This window comes from Molothrus ater, chromosome 7 (genome assembly GCF_012460135.2).
Source record: "Molothrus ater isolate BHLD 08-10-18 breed brown headed cowbird chromosome 7, BPBGC_Mater_1.1, whole genome shotgun sequence".
In the NCBI taxonomy this organism is placed as follows: Eukaryota; Metazoa; Chordata; class Aves; order Passeriformes; family Icteridae; genus Molothrus; species Molothrus ater.
Window position 1 is genome coordinate 16,966,968 of NC_050484.2, and position 23,243 is coordinate 16,990,210.

At 43.3% G+C, this 23,243-nt stretch overlaps 1 protein-coding gene across 5 annotated transcripts in view; it reads left to right on the forward strand.

Annotated features, from left to right (window-relative positions):
* The window catches only part of CHN1 (chimerin 1), a 93,779-nt gene extending 73,785 nt beyond the window's left edge, over positions 1-19,994 (forward strand). For all 5 annotated transcript variants that reach the window (XM_036386770.1, XM_036386769.1, XM_054515461.1 and 2 more), the window contains 6 exons: positions 4,555-4,639; positions 14,623-14,796; positions 15,508-15,585; positions 16,725-16,862; positions 17,860-17,965; positions 19,069-19,994. In XM_036386770.1, coding sequence (XP_036242663.1) covers positions 4,555-4,639; positions 14,623-14,796; positions 15,508-15,585; positions 16,725-16,862; positions 17,860-17,965; positions 19,069-19,240 — 753 coding nt within the window. In that variant the 3' untranslated portion in view covers positions 19,241-19,994. The remainder of the gene's footprint in view (positions 1-4,554; positions 4,640-14,622; positions 14,797-15,507; positions 15,586-16,724; positions 16,863-17,859; positions 17,966-19,068) is intronic.
* Positions 19,995-23,243: the final 3,249 nt, after the last annotated feature.

A 23,243-nucleotide genomic window follows, 5' to 3' on the forward strand; every position in this document is an offset into this window, starting at 1 on the left:
AGACCCCGTCACTCTGAGCAGCAGTTTGGTGTGGAGGGCTGTGGAAGGGGTGCTCTCTAGGGAGCAGGGTCTGATGGAACAAGCGTTCAGTAGGACTGTCGCAGCAGCCTCTCAACAAAGGAAGCCTTATTTGTATCCTGTCCCAAACACTTCTGTTATATGTGCCCAGTGTTGGTTTTCTATAACCATAGTTTTCCAAATCCAGCCCTGTTTTCTTCCTGTCAGTGGCTTTGCTAGAGCTCTGTTGATCCACCATCTTCCCTCATATCACATTTGCACAGCACTTCACTGATACTCTCTCATTCTCTTCCTCCCTGCCTTGACATGTGATAAAATGTAAGTCTCCCAGTTAAGAATAAAAATTATCTGCTGGCTTATTCCTGATCTTCAGGTAGCAATCAAGGGTAGCTGAATAACTGCCTTGGAAAAAACAAAAGCATGAAAAATAAGTGGAGTAACAAGATGCATGCGTAACTAACTTCAGCAGTGACCTTTATAGAGCCTGAGAAATAATGGGGGGAGATCTGCTTGAGGAGTTCACAGCTTGTGGTAGAATCTGCTGTCAGAGCCACTGCCTCATTTTTTATTTGATTCTCCTAAAATTCGGTCCCTTCCAAAAAAAATTTAATTAAATACAAAACAAAGTAACATTTTCTAACAGTCAGAGTTGCTAATCACAAGAATTAAGCTATTTTTCCTTGTGTTAAGAAAATACTTTTGAAGCCTGAGCAAAAAGCTTCTCCTACATAGTTCACAGTACTTACATGTTTGTTATGCCTTGTTGGTAGTGCAGGAGAGTTCTAAATAGAAATGCCTAGGGTATAAACCTTACAAGAGACTCTCTTCTTACCTCAGACTTGCAGGACAGCTTACTAATAGCGTTTTATAGAGTTTCTGAAGCAGATATTTGTCTTTAAAATTATCTAGCCTTTTGTTTTAAATTAATTTGTAAAATTCCAGGAGAAGAAAATCAAGATTAAAACCAGTTTTATTTGCTCTCCCACTCACTCATTTTCCAGATTCTTTTAAAAAATTATTCCCATTTGGAAAGCGAGAAAAGGAGATTTTTGGGTGGGAGTGAGAATGGAAGGACTGGGAGATGTAAAGCCACAGTTGGCAATCCTGCTCTCTCACATTTTATAAGACAGTAAAATCTGCATGTTGCAAATGCTCTTTTTTACAAGGGGAAAGAAACCCCTTGTAATTTAAGTCAGGATCTCTGGGACTCTGCTGGGTGTGTTTTTAGAAATTTTTCTGGAAATCATCTTTTAGTTTTGAAAACAGACAAGCTGCTTGGCTAGTTTTTAGAATTGGGAATTAAATATAAAATCAGAATGCTGTGTTAAACAGTGTCATGTGATAAATGCAGTATTGTTTGCAGGTGCTGGCTCTTGAACTAGCAAAGGGAAGCTAAGGTGTTTCTTTTTAGTTGCCAGATCCCATGCATCCTCTAACTAGGATTGGAGGCAGTTCTGACCTACCTCAGAAGACCAATTTTTCAGTATTTCCTGGCATCACTGACTGTGTCTGATTTAATTCCCAGGGAGGGTGTGTATTCAGAGCAGGGCAGGGTTAGGTGTCCAGTTCCACTGCACAGAAGTGGGAATATTGATGCTCTGGGAAAAGAAAACACTGCTCAGAAACAGAGGCTTCAGAGCTGATCTTGTAGGGTTGTTTACTCCAGGGCTGGAAGGACATTGTGACCTTTGGGCCTCCTGTTTAATATTGCCAGAGAACCTCCCATCTCATAAGGATGAAGCAAGGCAGAGCATCATGGGACACAGAAAAACCTACCCTCACCTTTTAATCTGCTTTGAGTTTGCAATCAGAATAATGGATAAGAAATAGTAATTTGGATGGGGCAGCATAGAGCAGAGCAGGCTCTGGGTAAATCCAGCTGATGATATGGAAAAGCATTTCAGTATCTGGATGAAGCCTGGCTGCATGGGATGAGACAGAAGTGCTAAAGCTACTGAGACAGTGGTTCTGAAGGGCAAAGTCAGTCCAACCAGCACAGGCAGTGTTTGTTGGTAGGGAAGAGGAGAGTCCACCTTGTCCTTGTCATTTTTAAGTTGATGATGAGTCATGTAAACTCTTGCGAGGAGCAGGCTGAGAGCCGGGGTGATACCAGGGGAGCTGGCTGTGGTACAGTCTAGGTGAATCATAGTTACTTCATGTAAGAGAAGCTGAGCTCATTAGAAAGGTTCATCATATTAAAAATGGAGGCAAAATGTTGGAGTGGCAGATTTGGGATGTGATAGACCCTGCAGAAGAGTTTCTAAGGAGAATCAGGGGGAGATGGAAACATGCAGGCAGTAGTGGGGAGCAAAATGCCAAGAAGGAAGAATGGTCACTGCTAAAACAGCCAGTTAGAGATAGGACATCTGAGGTTTAATGAGTATCAACACTGGGGGTGGCTCTGGAGAAGCCAAGCTGGGACTCCAGCACCTAAGGACAGCATTCGAAATGCTTCAGCAAATAGAACATTCAGTGATTTGATGTTTGATGAGTTGAAATCAGCAACCACAGAGGCACAAGGTAGGATAGTATAATTCTTTTTATTCAGAAAGAACTAATAATTTATCCGTCAGCATTTTAAGGAACAAAACAAAATTCCCCTCCTTTGTGCAATCAGAGATGCTGAAAGCAAAACAACTTACAAAACTGAAAAATATTGTGAAAAAAATTCTTTATTGTCCAGACTTCTGAAATGTCAATTTTGCTTCAATTTTCCTCGATGGGATTTTTGAGAAGTATTTTAAAGAAATATGTTTCAGGGGGAATTTGACCCAAAAAAAAAAAAGATGGCGACCCAAATTATGCCTTCTTTTTTCCCTGAAAAAGTTGTGTTAGTCCTGCAGGCATTAAAGCACAATGCTTTGCTTCAGGATATTAGAATGTTCTTATTCTGGGAAGAGAACACTGCCAAAAACCTGGATAAAAACCACCAGTCTGAGGAAGAAAGTCAAAATGATGTGGGTAGTGCAGGTGGGTAACGAAATGAATGGTGTGAAAAATCTCTTTGTGGTGAGAGGAAAAGAGAAAATGGAGAGTACAGCTGCTGACAGTCTTGTCATGGTTTGCTTTGTGGAAGTCAGCCAGAGCTGCAGGGAGAAGAGGCCTCGTGGAGCACATCTCACCTTCCAGAGGCAGGGGGGGTGGGTGGGGACAGGCAGGGCAGGGCACTGGCAGCCTGTGCTTGCTTTGGACCAGGCAGTCAGGAATCACCTGGCACAGATGTGCATGTGAATTGCTTGCTGAATTCAGCAGGAGCTTTCCAGAGTGTCTCAGCAATGTCTCTGCTGCTCTGAGGGTGCCCAGGAGGCTGCAGACCTTCCTTGGCCAGAACTGAGCTGTGGCCTGAATTGCAGGGTGCTGCTCTGCATTGTCACTCGTGGGGGTGTCAGCTGGATCCACCTGCCTCTTACATCAGGGATACATGCCACCTCAGTCAAGCCACCTTGCCATTCTTTCAGTGCTCATAGCCAGAGCTGTGTGCAGATGTCAGGAACAAACATTTCCCCCAGCTCCTTCTCCCTCCTGCTCCACACTGATCCAACCAGGCATTGCACACACGTGAGGTTACTGCCTGCTCCCACACCCACTCAATAACTCTGAGGAACTGAGTGACTCCAGCCTAAAGCAGTTTTGCTGTATTTCACTGCAAATTTCATTTCTTTATGATCATCAGCTACTAATTTTATTTTCAGCCTGTCTATTCTAAATAGCAGCTCAAAGCGTTTTACACTGGCTAAGGAAGTAATGATTTTCTCCATATAGAATCCTGTGGTTTCCTACAGCAGGAGCTTTATCAGAATGAAATCAGAAGCAGTTAATGGTGGCTGCAGGATTTGTAACAAGCATGTGAGTCAGGAATGAAAGCAAGCATTGGGGTTTTTTTTCTTCTTTAGCTTAGAATTTTTTCCTGGTTCAGTGGATTCTTTTTTTTCATTTTGGGTTTTCAATATGTAGCATTAGTCTGAAGAAAATTAATTTCCTGTTGGAGTTATTCTAAACTGGAAAGTCTCTAGGCAAATGTACAGTATTTCTGTGTGGCACTGGTATTTTTGCCTGGCAGGACTCTTTCCATGTGAGGTGGAATCTTGCAGCCCTCTACCCATTCACACAGTGCCTTATGAAGAGGAGGCCACGGCAGAAGGCATTTGAGACTGAAAAGTGAACTCTTGCACAGTTGCTGCAAAAGCCTTGCCTTGTGGCCAGACTCCTGCCAAACAGAGGGATGCCAAGAGGTGGGAGAAGGCCTATGTCTGCTTCTCTGACCTGGTCTTGGAGCAGACCCCACAGACCCAGTTCTGCTGCTTGGGATGGCTTGGGATGGAAGACTCCAGTTTTCCACAGGTCTGCAAGGGCCTTGCTTGTTAAATCTTTCTTAGTTCCTTTCTTCCTTTCCTGCAATGATAAAGGGGAGCTTCCAGAAACTGCATGTGGTACCTTCAAAGAAGAGGAGTTCTGCACTGTTTACATGCATTGATGCTGATGTCTGTAAAATGGTGGCTCATTTTCTGTAATTCTCTTTCTGCTGCTGTCTTCCAGGTGCACACGTTCAGGGGCCCGCACTGGTGTGAATACTGTGCCAACTTCATGTGGGGCCTCATTGCTCAGGGAGTAAAATGTGCAGGTAACAGTCATTCAGTGTTCTTTTCCTGAGTCATTCCTCACCTTGTAACTCTGTAATGTGCAGCCTGCTCTGCCGTGACACGGGGCCAGGCTCAGTCTGCTCCCTGCTCAGTGGAAGGAGGAGATGTATCCACTCTGCTGCTGCTGTTTCAGGTATCTGTTTCAGTGACTCACTGGAGTGATGCACAGCACCCCTCCAGCACTCACAGAGAGGAGACAATCATTATCATTAAGAGATTTTTTTTTTCCCCCCACCCTTTTGGAATGGAGGAGAAAATAGACAGAGGCACAGCTAGCTTTATTTCTTTGATACCATTCCATGTATTGGTAGGTGTGAGAAAGTCACAGGGGATCTTGATGTGCAAGGTGGACCTCAGCAGATTCCACGTTGCAGACATTCAGGTTAATTTTATATATAAACCAGCTGAGTCCCAGCATGCCACAGACCCTAAATCACATCTCCTACTTGCAGACTGAAAAGAAAAGGGATGATGAATAAGGGATGCCTACTGGAATGTTACATAAACATTCAGGTGCCTGTAGAAATGTATCACACATATGGGTATCGCTGCAGGCATTGCTGGATAAAGCCTCTCCAAAGGAAAACAGTTGGACAGTTTTATTGATAAGGTTCTTCTGAAAGGAAAGGACAGTCGGCTTTCTCTCAAAGGCAGAGAAAAGGATCAAAGTGATCCAAATAGTTTGCTGTATTTAAAAAGTATTTTATGACATTCTAGCAAAGCGTATTTATAAAAATGGTGCAAAGAGATGTTGATGTATGAAGACCTGCTTACGTTGCCCTGGAAACTGAATTTTCAAGCTAATTTAAGAAAATCTGCTCTGTCTAAAGCTTTCTGAAGTCTTGTCTCAAGCAAATAAGAAGGCTTTTTATCACAGAACTGCAAAATGATGTAATATTTAAAATCATTTCTAGCCACATAGGATTGAAATGTTTTTAAATTCTTCACCCAAAACTGTTTGAATGCAATGCTTTGTTGTTACCATTACAGTCTGCACTGTCCAGGATGCATTAGAGAGTGCAGCTCTGTTTTAAGACATGATTATGCAAAAATGGCATTTCCTTTCTCAGTATTTTCCCTCTACTAAGAATACAGGATTACAGCCATGTCCTCCACTTGTGAGTGAAGATTGTTAGTACGTTTTACTGCTCTTGATTTTGATACAGGGTGTACAGTGCTAGGAGAGGAAGAGGAGGCTTGATTTTGGTTTTCTGATTAGTATGTTTTTGATTACACTTGAATCAGTAAGTGTGCCATCTTTATTCCTTGCCTTAGATTCCTCCATTCGGGCATTTAGGAGAGATACCAAATATTTTACAGATTGATGTTAACTTTGATCCAGAAAAAGAATAAAAATAAACAGTATGAAGGCTTGCAATGCTGCATGGCACTGTGGAATTAATATTGTTGCTTTTACAGTTAAATCCAAAGTGCTTATTATTTTGTACTGCCTTTTTTTTTCTTTTAACTGAAGTACAGATGATTTTCTGGATTTATGCAGATTCTTTTAAACTGTGGGTTTCCAAAAGCTTCCAAAATCTGGTTTTCTTTCCTACTTATGAAGATGGTAATAAGTGCTGCATGCATCTATTCTCCTCCTTGCAGCATAAGGAGCATATGTGTATTAGATGACTTCATAGGTTCAGAAACTATAATTAGGGCTTTCTGTCTTGTGTGAGGTTTCACATCAGTGTTGGTAGCTTCCAGTAGTTTCTGTGATCTTATTTGTGTTTTAAAATCCCATGTTGTACGACCATGCTTGCTGAAGTATCAGCAGGGATTTGGGGTGGAGTGAGGCTGCAGCAGTGTCTGACTGCTCCCACAGCTGAGGCTGTGCAGCCATCAGAGCCAGAAGCTGCCCACATCTGGGCATTTCAGGGAGATATTGGAGGTGCACAGACACAGAACAGTGCTAATGTACCAATGTAGGGGAGCTCAGGCTTAAGTGGTGGGAGTTTGGCCAAGTTTATGTGGCCTTACAGTGCTTTAAAAAAAAAATTGCTTCTGAACTGAGTCATTTTAATATGGAAACAGTGAGGCACATGAGGCCATTGTTTTTCAGAGTAGGTTTGTACTCAAAAAAAAAATTACAGCTTTTAGCACGATGCAGCCCACTTGAATTCAAGTGGGGTTCAATGCCACTTCAGGGAAATCCATGAAATCTGTTTGGTGGTCTGTATAATCATTTTATTGAAAATACCTACAAGCAAAACTGCATGGATCATATGTAGTTTTATACTTTTTAAAGCATTTTCTTTTTATAGCAAACAGTTGCACATCTCAAGAGGACTCTATTTACTGTACAGAAGTGATGAGTTTAACAAATAGAAATGGATTACTGCATGGGCTACTCTCAACCATTTAAAATCCTGTTCTGTGCAGAAGCCCAAAAACATGCAAAAGGAGAAGTGTAGGACAGTCCAAGACTGGACAGCAAAGATAAATGTCACCCATTTCAGAAGGAGGAAGAGCTAGTGGAAAAAACAGAGCTTATTTCTAATGGCTGATAGTTTATGTACACAAAGTAAGCAATCCTTAAAAAAATTATCAGCCAGAACTAAACATTTATAAGCGTACACATGCCATAGCAACCAGCTAGGATGCCTTAGCAAATTCAGCTGGAGTCATGCTTTGTTTCAGTCCAGCATGGCTGAAGGTGTGTCTGCCATACACAGACTTGAGTGTGGTCAGGATCCTGTCAGGTGCAGTCCTGTATTATCAGTTCCTGGAAGGTGGATTCTCCCTAACTTATCCTTGTTCAGCTTTTATGGTAGATGAAGAAGGAGGACTGTGTCTTTTCCTGCCTTAAAGATGAGAGGTAAATGTAGGCACCACATTGGACACCTGTTGAATGGTTGTTAGTTGAAATGAGATGTTGGGTGTTATCTGGACTGCAAAGGTTTGGGGATTAATAAACAAACTACCCAACATGAGAGGAATTTCATTGTCTTCCAAACTTAGATCTTGGGGTGATATCTGGGATTTGGATCCTGTAGGAAATTAATTGGTGGGTGCAGTATGTAAGTAGAAATGACTGCAGAAGTATATGAAATTATAATGCCATCACTTTGTGTAAACACTGAAGGTCAGTAGAAGTTAATGAAGACATAAGATTTTACCCCAGAACAAAATCCAATGCATGAACTTAGAAAAATGTATTCTTAGTTAATATTCCTCCTATGTAAAGCTCTCCTATGTTCATAGGGCTCATCCCAGTGCCCAGAATGTGTTCAGAAGAGAAACTGTAATACTATTCAAACAAAATTTGCAGATGTGCACCAGTGGGTTCTTTTTATGAATGATACAAACATGTAAGTCACAGTAGCATTACCAGAGTAGTGTGATCTCAGAGACTGGAGCATTGCTGATGCTGTTCCTGTGCTGCCCAAGTGGAATGGCAGATCAGTAGATTTGCCAAGCTGCACCTGTCTCCAGCCCATCAGAGCTCTCCAAGTCCTTCCCTGCACGCTTTTGCTTGTTGTTCCTCACGAATAAGCAGTTTAAGCAGAAGATTTTTGAACAGGCTGGTTACAAAGCATTAATTAGCTGATCTTAAAGATAACTTTTTAATATATCTGTTTCCCTGGATGCTTTTGGTGGTATTTTGGGTTGCTCCTAGTAACACCAGGCAGCACCACCCTCTGAGGCTGTACACAAAGCACCATTGCTGCAGCCTTCATAGTTTTGCTCCAGACTATCTCAGTCTGTTACACATGTAGCATTTCCTATCTTATGGTTTCCTTGGAGCAGGTAACCTCTCTGAAGAGCTGATAGAAATTAATGTGCAGCTGAACTATCAGTGTGCAGATAATCAGCTCCCACTGACAGACCCCAGGAAATACTGCTGCCAGCCCTGACTACAGTAAGATCTGGGAGTTCATTTCTATAAGAGCTAAAATACAGTCTCAAAGCAGAATTGTTTTGTGAATTACTGCTTAAGTGTTTAATTTCCCCATTTCATCCATTTCCTTCTCCAGCAGTTGAAAGATGTGCAGCTGCCCCATTTCCTTTGCTATTTGTTTTGCCTTGCTATGAATCCTTTGTGTTGGACAGCCCTGTGTTGCTCCATTGGTGTGTAAGGATGGAGGTGAGCACAAAGGAGCCTGCCCATCCTCAGGCACTGATTGTGCAGGCAGAGTGCTCACTCTTTCTGTGCCTGGAAAAACAGCTGATGCTCTTGTGACTAAAGTCAGCAAAGGGAAAGGCAAGGTGTTCTCATCACGTTGCCCACTCTCAAGGTATTTTGCATGGCTCAGTCATGAAAAGCTTCCCCTGTGCCCACGCTTGTTCCTTGCAAACACATCCAAGCTCCTTCTGAGATGAGCACTGGATTCTGCTGGTTGTGGAATGCTGGGCACAGACAGTCAGCCCAGTAGAGACCCAAAGAGCAAAGCCAGGGCTGTGGGAAGGGGGCTGGACAGCAGCCCCTGCCCATCAGCAGGTGCTGATGCTGTTGGAGGTGTGTGCTGCCTGACAAGCTGTTCCACCAGCTCGGGATCTGGTGGTGTTCCTGTGAGGAATGAGCTCTGGAATTTTGAAATGCTAATCAGACAGCAGAGCCTTGCTTCGGAGCCGTTCCCAAGGGGAAGCTATTCTGCAGCTATATATTCTTGAAACTGTAAGTCCTAAAAGCAGCTTTATCTCCAAGCCCACACAGACCTGGAAGCCTTGAACAAGGCAGTGGCCCAGGCAGGGAGCTGTCGAGGAGGTAGGCAGGTGTCGTGGCAGGAAGCCTGGGGACTTCTTGAACAAACTGACTCTAATCTTGCAAAACTTCTATAAAATGAAACCATTGTCACTAAGCATTTTGGAGGCACAAATGTAAGTATTCTTTTGATTTGAGATAAGGGAATATTGGCTGGTTTGATGGGCTTTTTTTGTTTTTGTTTCATCAGCCCTGATTTTTCAGTAGCATTAGGAAATTATGTTGCCAAGTAACTAGCTGCCCTCTTGAAACTCCTGTCTTAAAATAATGTACCCTGTAGTGCATGATACAGTGATGTGGATGTAAGGAGATTTTAGGGAGCATACTCAAATGTATGGAAGCAATTTTTGCCATGGGCCTGCCTAGTGAAGTGGCTTAAGGCTCTGGTGGAACCAGGGTTGCTTCCAGATGTGCATTGCAGATGAACACATAGCACATGCTCGAGGCACTGTGGCAGCTCCAGTGTGGCCACCCAAGTTGCAGCCACGCAGCTGAGGAGGAGAAAGAGGGCAGAGCTTCACAGCACCCTGCTGGATTGTGCTTGGAAGCACAGAGTGCAGCACATGGGGCCACTGGGGCTGCTACCTTCCCTTGCCTGTTGGAACACGCTGCTCCCTCTGCTACAGAAAAAGTGTTAAGTTTTTAAAGAAAAGCTACGAGCTCATGAGTGATGTATGAGAGCAAATGGCTTTCTAACCTATTCACCCTTGCAAGAAGGAGTAATGCCAGTACTTTGTGCTTGTGTAGAGCCCACTGTCTTGCTGTGTCAGCTCAGGTGTGAGGGTCTGCCCTGTCTGGTAGGTGCTGCAATGGACCAGCCCAAGGCAGCACTCGGTACCAGCACTGCAGGCTCCATGCTCCCCACCCTCCTACACTTACCACAAATCTCAGAAGAGTCTTTCAAAACTTCTTGCAGATAATGTATATCTACCCTTTAGCTCTTAAAGCTGCTCTGCAGAGTGATAGAAGGCATCAATTTTGGGGGAATAATTTGGAGATATAATTAGAGTGATGTATATAGCACATGGTATCATTCCAATGGAGCATGATCAGCAGTCATGTTAGCCAGTAAATTGTCAACCAAAGGAAATATAAAACTGACTGAATTCAAATCAACAGTATAACAAAACATGACAGCTAAGTATATTTGAGTCTCTGCAAATATTTATACTGTGTGCTCGTGGGGCACTAGCAATGTACATCTATCTGTTGGCTCTGCTCATGCATTTAATGTGAACATGTTATTTGTTCTCTTAGCCCTGTGGACTAACATCAGTATTAGCTGTTTCTATAACATTTCCAGACCTTTGCTAGGTATCATAGGAAACTATTGTCAGGCTGGTTTTAAATTTATTACTTCTCATAGAAGTAATGTCACAGCCCATCTGAACTCCTAGATCAATATGCTGTTAAAGCCAGGGCAGCTTATCACCGACTTTCAGACCTGTCATCTAAAATTACTGTCTGTGCACCCTCCTTAAATTTCCAAACTTCCTATAAACTCTTGAATTTATGACTGCATTGGTTTTGGTCCATGTGGTATATTTGAAAGGTGGCCACAGTTTGATAGCACTGTAAAAGGAACAGTAAGAGTGACTTACAATTCTACTTCTGAGAAATCATCTCTATAAGGTGAAACTGATTAACTGAAGTCAGCAGAAGTTTTACTATTGACCTGCAAGAGCTCATGACTGCATCTTTTACATCTGTCCTGTATTATTCTAGGATTTATCAGCAGATACAATGCTTTAGGGGGATTTCTCTGAAGCTCCTCACCAGCCAGCAGGTTCTGTAAGAAATGAGTAAGGCTCCTGGTTACTTTAGATCCAGAGTAAAGCTGCTATTCTGGATTTATTTTGACATAATGAAAAGTAAATAGACCCTCAGTTTGAAATTAAATTAATCCTCTTGGTCTTAATGAACCCAGCCAAATTACGAAGCTCATGTGCAAACAAGGAAAGCAGTCCTAAGACTTTACCCCACAGCAGCATGCAAGGAGATTTAGGATTTGGCTTTTCTCTTCTTTCCCACTTGATTCTAAAATAATGGCTTTTGGAGCTTTCAAAGCATCTGCAGTGAGAACAGAGGACTTTTTTTTTTTTAATTTAACACTATTCAGTTTGCAGTACAATTCCTGTTGTTTAGGACTGACAAGTAAGTTGAGTATAGTTAAGTACAGAACTAGGACATGGCCAGTGCTCTGTGGAGAGGAGGACTGACCTCCTGCCATGGGGCTTTTGAGCTTGGTGGAGTTAGCAAGACATGATCTTTAGTTATCAGCTGAACCAGAGGTGAGTGAAGTGACTGAGACATGGATGTTTGCCTTCTATGAAGTATTGTCAGCTGGGGCTAGTGGCCCACTTGGATCAGGAAGCACAGCACTGGTGAGTTTCAAGTTCTTCATTGGAAAAAAATACCATCTTCTGATGTAAATTCACTGAAATAACCTTGATATATTTACTGATATGAAATTGCTAAAGTAAGATGGTTTTCTATGCTTACACAAGAGGCAAGAAGCCTTAGTTATTACAAGGACACCACACAGCCCAATAATCCTGAACATAAGACTCACATGTTTTCTAAACATTAGGTATCTGAAATATTTCCAGGTTCTAAATGTTTCTCAGGAGCGTTGATAAGCCCTTAAGCAGTGGGTTGGTGCATAAAATCTAATCAAATGCAAAGGAAGAACAAATGAGAGAGGAGAAAAGTTGACTTCTGCATTTGTAATTATTATTCTGGGATTAATGAGGTCAGATTCAAAGCCTATCTGACTCTTTGGGATTAGCAGTAACACAATTACTGTCAGAAGCAAGGTTTTCACAATGAAAACATCTCTGTAAATTGAGATTTTAATGAATTGAAACTTTCTTGTATATAAATATAATTAAGATGATCTCAGTCAAGGCAATAATTGGTTTAACTCAAGTGTAAGGTACTTGGGAGTATGTGTTTTTTCTTTTTTTGTGTGCATTTATTCTTAATTATCCTTGGGTTCCCAGAAATGTAACTGGGCTATACTGCTGTTTGTGTGAAGCAGCTAATTTGCACTCACAGAATCCTTCATGAGTTCTCATGAGTGAGGTGCAGCCATCCCAGTGTTGTAGACATCATTTTTGATAGACAGATATTTCATACTTGTTGGAAGAGGTGCTTCTTGAGGCAATTTTAGGAATTGTATGTACAATAATTATATTTTCATTTGTAAATACTATTATTGTAATGTTAAGGTTTATTCCTAAATAAAGGAAGTCAAGATTTAAGATTTCTTATGTGGTCTCAATTTGCTTCCCTTGTGTGTGTGTTAAGATGTTGCCTCTAATTTTTTGACTATTTTTTAATTTTACTCCTCAATTTTCTCTTTATTTTGAAAGCAGACTGCTTTAATAGCACCTATTCAGTATTCTGTCCTGTTTTTAAAAGTGCTGGTGTTACTAATGACGCAGCATTCAAACCTTACACCAAAGAAGACTTATTTTACCTGTGCATTTCCACAAACATTTATTGATTTGGTTCTACAAGAGCCGGAGGAGGCCAGAACAGCTTCTCCTTGCTGTGTTACGGCTGGGGCAGTGACTCACTAGAGGGCTCAGGTCACGTGTTTCAGTGAATGTGGGTTCCCTATTTAAAGCACAGAGAGACCTGGTTTTTCAAAGTTCAGGCAAAATGTGGCACAGGGCACAGATATTTAAAGGAAAGGCAGGTGGCTGCCTGGCAGGCTCAGAGTTTCTTTGTTCTGTGCCCCAAAACCACAGGTAGGGAGATGCTGGGCATGTGGTCACTTTGGGGTCTTAGAGTGCTTGACTAAACGTGGGATTTAAAGAAGCGCTCAGGTGGAAGCAAGGCTGTCCCTGTTCCCTCTTTGCCAGCACTGAGGAGCCCAGGTGCCCAAAGCACTGTTCCCCAGGGGCAGGGCAGCAGTGGGGTCTGGGCTGTGCCCAGGAGAGCTGGGGCACTGTGTGTGTGGGCAGGGGTGCGGGTGGGAGGCTTTGCCCACGGTGGGTTCAGAGCACGGAGCTGCAGCCAGGAGGGAAATCCAGCAGCGCAGCTCCCTGCCCGGGCATTCCCTGCTCCTCAGGAGGAACCGAGGTCACTCCTGCACAGAAAGACCTCCAGAGAATTCTAATCAGCCATTTCATCTGGATCAGGGTCTGAGCAAGTTTTGATGGATTGAAGGTGACATGCCAAACTTTAATTGCAACCAGAGGATCCTAAGTGACAAATCTGGTTGTTTTACAGGCCTTTTAAGTAAACAAAGTGCTTTTAGCAGCAGGCTGCAGCTGACTTAGTGGAAATTAAACCTAGCCATGAATTCTGGGGTTTACTGTTTTGGAGAGAACTAAGTCACATAACTTGGAGCTTTAATGGAAGTACAAGTATTGGCAAAATCAGCAGGAACAAAACAGGAAGGGATTCTCAGTAGATAGATACCCAGTCCTGCAGTGAGAGAAGAAAGTACAGATTTTTGTGAAGGCATTGATCCTTCAAGCTCCTCCATCCCTTGATGCTGTGACAAGCAGGGCACTGGGGCTGGCAGGGCAGCAAGGTGCAGGAGCACTTGCAGAGCAGGGGTCCCTGTGTGTCCCAAGTGCCATCAGGGCATGGCAGCTGCCCTCGCTGGGATGTGCTGCTGTTCTCTCTGGGCTCGGCTGTTTCCTGGCAAGCACCTGGCAGTCTGCATGGCAGAACAGGAGAGGTGGCACTGGGCAGAGGCACAGGGTCAGTGCTGGGGTCAGCTCCTCTCCAGGCAGGGCAGGGCTGCACACCTGTCCCTGAAGTGGCTCAGGTACTGGCACTGCCTTGCCAGCTCACTGCAGAGGGGCTGTAGCCTGTTTGTGACCCAGTCCCTACCTTCATCTCCTCTAGGAGATGTCTAAAGTGCCAGATCCAGGGCTACATGGAAGATGGAGGTGATAGGAAATCCCCAGTAACTTGGGAGAAAAGTCTTCATTGTGACAGCAGTGTATGTAATAGTGCTGGGGAACATAATTGACCTCTAGCTCTTCATTTGATAAAACCTATGGAAAGCCTGTCACTCTGTGTTAGACCTTTTAGAAACAGAATAAATGTGGTGAGTAGGAAATCCTTCTGACTTCAGGGCTGTCCCTTCTTCAGGTATTTGGTGGTTAAGGGCCCTGAAGAGAAGTAACTGCTGTGAGCTGTCAGATCCTGCTGAAGCCATTTGTACTCCACAGCACTGATCTCAGAATACATTTTCAGCAAACACCGGCCTAATCATGTTTTAATTTTTTCCCTCAGATTGTGGTTTAAATGTGCACAAGCAATGTTCCAAGATGGTCCCAAATGACTGCAAGCCAGACCTGAAGCATGTCAAAAAAGTGTACAGCTGTGACCTTACCACACTAGTAAAAGCACACTTCACCAAGAGACCAATGGTGGTGGATATGTGCATTAGGGAAATTGAATCTAGAGGTAAGGCATCCTTAATGGACTTTTGTTGCTTTACTGATAATCCATTTAGATTGATCTGGGTCATCTGGGTTTCTGCTGAATGTATGATTGCTCAAAACAGATTTGCAGAAGACATTTTATGACTGCCAATTACCCTGCACAGCTAATATTATACTGTGCATTATTTCATGGTTCATACCATTTATAATTTTTATAGATTCTGCTAGAAATTGCTTAATGGGAAGTTACTGCTTTGTAGTTACATATTAGTGCCTATCTTTCCAATAATATATTCATTTTAAAAATTAAATGAATGTGGCAAAACAAAGAGGGTTCATATTAATGTGTTCATTCTTGCTAGTCTCCCCAGCCCACACTGAGTATCCTTTTCTAGAATTAGGGTACTTGTTTTTACTCTGAAATAATGACTGATCATCAAGTATGTTAATCTGAGTTATTTTGAAATGAGCTGTAATTGGTTTAATACATTCCTTCAGCTCTGAAGTCATTTTCGTAAATACAGTTTAGTGCTGATAGAACAAGGCATCTACTGCAATGGCCAGGGTTAAAAACCCAGGATAAGGTTTCATTCTGGAAGAAAAACCTGATAAGGCTTTTAAAACATGTCTGCTTTTTCTACCTTAAATTAAAAACTTGCCAAGGGAAGAACCAGGTTGAAGGCCACTGTAAAAATCAGGACTAATTTTAATCTTGTTAAAATGTTCATTGCAGGTCTTAATTCTGAAGGACTGTACCGAGTCTCAGGATTTAGTGATCTTATTGAAGATGTCAAAATGGCATTTGACAGAGGTACAGTCTTCCCTGCATGCTGGAACTTGGTGCTGATGTATAAAATATAGACAGTTTTTCTGCAGAGCCTGTGTCTCACGCTCCGGTGCTCCGAAGGAGTCGGACGGCTGTGCTGGCAGGAGGGGAGACGCCCCATCACAAAAGCATATCAGCTTCACTCTGGCCTTTATTACAAAAATCCACTTTTCTCCTTCCATCAGTATCTGTGCTCCAGTAACCATGTGTGTAGGAAGGACAAAGCTTTGTGAACTACTGCCCTAGTTTGCAAGTCAAACTGTGCTTGGAGGGGTGGGGGAGGGTTAGAGGGTGAGTGGTGAAGTGCCTTAAGAGAGCTGTGCAACTCAAATCCATCTTTCTGGATGAAAGCTCCAAAATAATAAGATGAATGCAATAGTGCAAACAAAGTTTGAATTATTACAGACTAAAAGAAGGTCACTGAGAACAAACTCTTCTCTCTGAGAAAAGACAGTGGGAAAATTAAAGGGTTTCCAGCTGCAGTCCCTCTATCCCAGTAGAAATCAAGTCCAGAATCCGTGCTGGAAACTCTCTTTCCTGTTTGTCTGGAGGACTGGACCGATTCGGAGCACATCTGCAGTGTTAGCAGGGTGGGGATGTGCTGCAGAAGCCAAGTTCTGGATGTGTGTCCGCTGCACTTTGGAGTAGGTAGTATGTTCCAGTTAAATGGTGAACACATGTTTTTACTATAAAGTAGGGGTGCTGTGGACAAAGCTGGTTTTCTGCCTTTTACTTTTTTCGCGGACTCCCTGATTTCTCATTCAGTGCTGATGAATGTGTTGTTTTGCAATGCAGTGGGTTCAGAAATAGCTAAATGTCCATACCTTAATACAAGACAGACACTGCAAGATCAGTCAGGCAGGTTGTAAAAAAACCCCAAACTGTATTTTTTAGTAATTATTTGCAACAAAGAAAAGTTGTGTTACTTTATAAAATGCTTGAGGTTTTCACCCTGAAACCATGAACATCACAGTCCACTAACAGTTTTACGTACAACAGCCAAAATCTGTAATTGTTTCCTTTTCAATAATGTTTGCTTAAGCAAGTTACTGTTTTTCTTTTGAATGCTGCTCTACATCTGTTTACATTTCCAAGGCTTTAATATCAGTGCCTTTTCCACACAGATGGGGAAAAAGCTGATATTTCTGTGAATATGTATGAAGATATCAATATTATCACTGGTGCACTTAAACTGTACTTCAGGGATTTGCCAATTCCACTCATCACATATGATGCCTACCCAAAGTTCATAGAGTCTGCAAGTAAGTGTAACACATTTTTTTGTCTGTTTTTCATTCTTAGCCTTTTCTCCTTTTTGATCAGGACTGTCCTATTTGTTTTGTAGCTGTCCCATCAGCTCTTACCCTGCATGCCCAATTTAGTAAGGATTGCAGGACTAAACACGCAGTGCACATTACAGCCTGACCGCGTGATGCTGTGTGGGCATGGTTACATTTTCCTTTGCCTTTGTCACCAGGAATGTTTCCTTTTCATCACACATTATGGATTACATCACTGGTGTGTCTTGCATGAGTCCTGGGTTCTTGACAGTGATTATTTAAAGTCTGTTGGTTTTATAGTGCCAGAAAGAAGGTGATTTATGGAAACGTTTAGAAATTAGATGGCGTTTGTTTCTGGAGTTGTCCATTTTGAGTGTTTTCATAAGCTGATAACCACTTATTCTCCCAAAGCCACCTTTGGGGCTGGCCTTGCAGAAAGTGGGTCTACAAGCACAGCAGTAAGCCCCACTGGAATCTCTCTCCCCAACATCCTGGCTGCCTGAAGCATTTCTGTGATGTGTTCACACCAGCCACACCTGGAAAGGTGTGAGGTAGCCATGGGTACAAAACAAGGACTGCATGCTGGCCCTTACAGCTCCTTTGGAGAAGGCTTTTTCCAAGTCGTATGGAGACAGCCAAAGGCACTGATGGCAAAGTTCCCAGTGCCTTCTGCTCTCCCAGAGTTGCACCTGTAGATTATTTGTGCAAAACCAGTCCAGTCAGCAAGATTGCCAGAACAATTTTTTTTAGTAGGCTGCAGGGAATCTTTCAGTGGAGTGCAGTTTGCTTTGGGGAGTTTTCTTTGTCCAAAACCAGTCACATCCTTATGGTGCTCTGAGCACCTCTTTGGACAGACAAATCCTCCATGAGTAAACCAGCAGAGCTGTGACACCCTGTCTCCTGTGCAGGCCAGGTTGTTGCCTTTCTGTGTGTGAATTCTGGCTGTTTGTGTGGTGACAGTTGAACATGTGTGTTTCAGAAACCACGGATCCGGATGAACAGCTGGAAATTCTGCACGAGGCGCTGAAGCTGCTGCCGCCTGCACACTGTGAAACATTACGGTATCTCATGGCACATCTGAAGAGGTGGGTGCAACAGCTGCAAAGAACTCTAAGCCACACTCATTTTTAGCAAAAATCCATGCTAGCACCTCCAGAAAAGTCTGGTCAAGGCCCACCAAATCCTGGAAAGGGCCTGTGGCAGGAGTGGTACTGTGCACAACAGCTAAACTCAGGCACAGGGGATTATCCCTTGCAAAGCAAAACCAAGGTGGCATGTCAGGGTGTCCATTTTAGTTTCTCAAGTAACATGAACTTACTGTCAATATATAAGAATCATTCCCTTTCCATAGAAAAACTACTTTATTTTAAGGTCTCTTCTGCCTTTTTTCATTATGTAGTTCCTCTAAAAGTAGGACTGTGTTGACTCTGCTGAGTGCCTCAGGCAAAATTCAGCTACTGAGTTTCTGCCTGACTTGTCCCTTTATTTCAATGACATTTCTAATGGGTGTTTTAAAACGGACAAAGGGATGAGAGACATAGGAACAAAAATTCCACCTTACAGCTTGTGATGTGTGAAATTAATTTTTCCTCACCCTGTTCAAGATTAGTTGTTGCTGCTCTACCTAGCAAGTTGCTTTTGCACACCATATTTCTGGTAGAGGGGAATGATAAGGTAGAAAGGTGACAAAATTCACTATTTTTAAACTTCTGTTTAATGCTTTGCTAAAAGGACCTGTGCTGCTCAACAGGCCATTGCCTTGCTGCTGAATTCAGGTAATCAGGCACAGCTCCTTTATTTGGAATACTTACAGACTGGAGACACAGCAACTCAGTAACATCAGTCTGACCTGTTTTCAAATAAAAACTAAGGCAGAAAGGGAGAAACAGAATAAAAATCTTGAGTTTGTAGTTCTTGTATACCAAAGGACTTGTTCATGCAGTGCAAGTGAGCATGGTCTATGTGCTCTGAGGGGGACAGACACTGACTCACCACAAAGCCCCACAGTGTTTGCGTTCACTGGCTCCCAAGTTTCACCTGACACTCCCATGTGCGACCTGCTGGGAACAGTGGCTTCTCCCTGGGGAAAGGCACACATTTCTGTCCAGTTTCCCTGATTTTCAAGCATATGCAGGCATGGTCTGGCACAGAAGAAATGTGCCAGAGAATCACTGGGGTTTTTTTGCAGAGTAACGCTCCATGAAAAGGAAAACCTGATGAGTGCAGAAAACCTGGGCATAGTTTTTGGACCAACTCTTATGAGAGCGCCGGAGCTGGACGCGATGGCTGCGCTGAACGACATCCGCTATCAGAGACTTGTGGTGGAGATGCTTATAAAAAATGAAGACATTTTATTTTGAATATTTTGGGGGTTTTGTAATAAAAAAGGAAGCAACAGTGTTCTATGGATGAAGGAATATTTTAAAGTAATTTAATGGCTCTTGTCACTGAATTCCATATTTGCTAGAGCTTTCGATGTATTCAGGATAAAAATGAAGGAACTCTTTGTCATTTCTGTAGTGCCATTCAGCTGATGTTAAAAAAGGTTAACACATACTTTCCAGTACTAGTAATCCTGGGTGTTTATCATGTTGAAATAAAAAACAAAATGCCTAAAGCTATTGCATGATTTGCTCCCTGTTCTCCCTGTTCTGGTGAGACTCATTCCATGAAGAAAACAACTGAACTGATGCAGCATCTTTGTTCTGGATAGTTTGTGATTGTAATTCAGCATGTTTCTCCGTGTAAACCTGTTGTGAATTTGCTTTTTGTTCTATGTAATTGGTTTCTAATACTAAAAAGAAGGCAGACTTCTGTGAAATGGAGCCTCTGGCCATTTATTGACATTTCATATTCTTCTCTTCCACTTCTGGGACTGATTTCTTCTTGGGTTTCTTTCCATTTTTTCATCATATAGTAATTTGTTTTGAACAGAAACAAAATTGTACTTTAAATGTTACTTTAAGTAATTCTCCATGATGTTTATGGTGGTTGCAGTGAAATCTGCAATACTGAACAGTGTTCCTTTATTATTATTGCTATTTCAATTGTAATTTTGTATTTTTATCTGGCATGCATATATTAATTTATTAAATTTTGCTTTTAGAACTCTAACATCATGCTATTTATTTTTACTTTCTGAACTTGTTTCAAAAATACTGATTGTTTCATTTCTTACATTGGCACTTTAATGCTGAACAACCTCTGACTTAAATGAGTTAGAGTTTCACCAGTTTTGACAAGACTATTCTAAATATTTTGGATCCTGACACATTGCTAAGGTTCTCACAAATTCCTGTCTACTCTGAAAACTCCTTTCTTCCTTGTCCAAGAAGGCTTCAGAACTCTTAAATAAACCAAGAAAAGTATTGTCAAGTCATCTACTACTTCATAAAATTTATCTATTGTTATAATTGCCCCTATGTGTACTGGAATGGCAGTTTACAATTACACAACTGTAGCTGACCACAGTAGTTGGATACACCACCAAATTCACACACAGACACATCCTAGGACATTTCCTTTGCACTTCAAAGGTTCAGCTCTGGTGCAAACACTTTGGTCAACCCTACAAACACCTCCTGGAGCAGGAGGAGAACAAGGAGGAATAATGCCCTAGTGATCAGAACCAGCTGTGCTGACAGCACACCTGACAGCAATAAGGTGCCTCATTGCATCCCACCCTGCCTTGCCTGTCTGGCCAGGAGAGGTGAGGAGAGGTGAGGTGGTGGCTCTTCTGCAGCTCTCCTGAACTGGGGCTTGAAGGATCCCAGGGAGGAAAAGGTGAACCTGGGGATGTACACAGGTAAGTGTGTGAGGAATGCTGCTCTGGGCTGGAGGCTGCTAGGGAGGCAGAATGGGGGAAGTTTTGAGGGAATCTAAAGTATGGTTTAGTTTGAGGTTTTTTTCAATCATCTGTTGTATTGAAAGTGGCTTGCTGTTATCATTCCTGTACTAATTAGTGCACATTATCACTTTATTTATGGCAATGAACTGCAACAGATGGAAAACTTTATGTCTCTGACCGTAGCCTTGCCTCCCCCCAGCCCAAAAGGAGTGGCCCACATGCTGCTCAGTCACATCTGCCTTGCACTCCAGCAGCCGCACATGTTCACCACTGCCTTGCTCCAAACCAACTCCTAAACATGCTGTATCTCCTGCTGCTGCCCTGACACTTTGTGATGCACTTTCTCACTGTGCCCTGTGTTTTGGGTGGCTCCTCAGGCCATCCATCACTCCTGCATGCCCTTGGGGATCCCTTGCAGTGGCTCTGGCTGGCCCTGTGCCCTGTCCTGTCACTGCACTCAGCTCTCAGCCCCGGCTGTGGCAGCACTCAGGTGTCCTCACCCTGTGACCAGGAGAAGGGATGTTCTCCCAGGAAATGCTGGGGGGGATTGCACTGCAGAGTTTGCAGTGCCCGTGCTGTACTTGCCCTGACGGCTGGGGCAGTCACAGCCAGCTGTGCCACCAGCATCCCCTTGCCAAAGCGCCCCGGGGCAGGGCTCTGTCCCCGGGGCAGGGCTGTCCCCAGCGGTTCCAGCCCTGGTGCTGGCACTCCGTGTCCTTGGGAGCCAGAGGAGCCCTCGGCTCACCCGAGCAAAAGGCAGCTCTTGTTCGCAGCTAGTAAGCTGGCTGTGGTTGCCCTTTCTAGAGCGTGTGGCAGGAAGCACACAGTAAATGGCAGTGATCGGGATAATCGCCTTTTCTTCTGGTGTGAAATAGCCAGCCTCTCTCTCCCTGTCGGTGCTGCTGACACAGCTGCTGCCCTGCAGGCGCTTTCAGGTGCCTTTGGAAGCAGAGGTGCCCCGACAGCTGGATCAGGGAGAGAAAAGACTGCCGAAAATAGCAAGTCTAGATTGCTCTGGGGATGGTCAGTGCACACCGCGGGGGCAAACAAGGTTTGTTAGCTACTAGGGAGCCTCCTGCAGGAGATGCCCCCTCTCAAGCACAGTTGAACAAGTGATTATTATAATGGAAGTTTCTGCAGGAAAGGAGGAAAACCTAAATGGGGAGCCACTGCTGAAAGAGAAAAACAAACAAAAAACCCAAACAATACACAAAAAACCCAAAGCCAGAGCAAGCAAAGGCCCTACAACCCCCCACACCCATAGAACCACCCTCCAAAAACCCATGTCAAGCAATGGAGCTTTTCCCTGCTGCCCCTGAGTGGTGGCAGCAGCTGCAGCAGAGGACCCGGGGTCAGGCAGCCAGGCCCTGCTGGCACCAACACCCTCTGCTCTCTCCAAGCCTCACTTTCTGATGGGCTGTGAAGGAATCTGCATGCCAGGGGATGAAACAGCTTCAGAGTGTGTTCAACACGAGATAATATCAATATTCAACTGATGAGGGCTGACACTGTGTGCCAGGCACCCTGCTCAGCCCACGTGGAACAGAGCTGCCCCTACAGAGTGCAGGTCTCTTGGATCTGAGCATGTGGGCCACGTGTTGTGTTATGGTCAGGAATGTGGGATGCAGGACCCCAACAGTCAATGAAGTGTTTTCTTGACTTGGAATCCCAGGAATCTGTATGCAGTGACTTTCCTTTATTCTCTTTAATTGCAATTTTTTATTAAGTGTGTAGGCAAAAGCCTCCATTTTAGTCTTGGTTTTTTTGCTATTGTAATGAAACTGATCTTTCCTGAGTGGTAATCTTTTACAGAGGTAGTGCAGAAAAAAAATTGTCTGCAGTGAATTTGAAATTTCTTTTTGCTAACCAGGTAACCAGGCAGGTGGGCTGGTTTGCATGGGCATACAAGCAAATTGCATGATTTGAGTTCCATTTATTTGATTTTTTTAATTGAACACAGAAAGCAGGTATTTTTAATATTTGTATTAGTTAAGTGACAATAGAATAAATAATCTAGGTCTATGAGAAGCAAGGCTATCACCAAGTGGATTTGTTCTCTGAAGGAATTGATTTCCATGAGGAGTAAGAGCTGTCTCGGTGCTGCAGGTACGTGTGGACAGCTGGGCACAGACACTGCAGCCAGCTCTCTGGCAGCACCTTGTCAAGGGCAGCTGGACACAGAAGAAGATGGGGAAAAGGGATTAAACTACAGCTCCCCACTGGAGGGATGTGTGGGCATCCCCATTTCAGACTGCAGAGCTCAGGGAAAACACTGTGTGCAGGGAACCTCTGGCAAGGCTTTAGGAGAGCTCTGTGAGGGGGAAGCAAGCTGCCTCCTGAAAGAAGAACACGAGCTACTGCTAATGTCAGGTTAGCTGACAGGATGGAGAATCCCATTATTTATGATTCGATACAATAACAAACTTTTCTGGTCCTTCCCCCTCCAATGGCAAAGGAAGGAAAAAAGGTTTCTAAAAGGCATATATGATGTATTCACTTTGTTCCTGACCTAATTT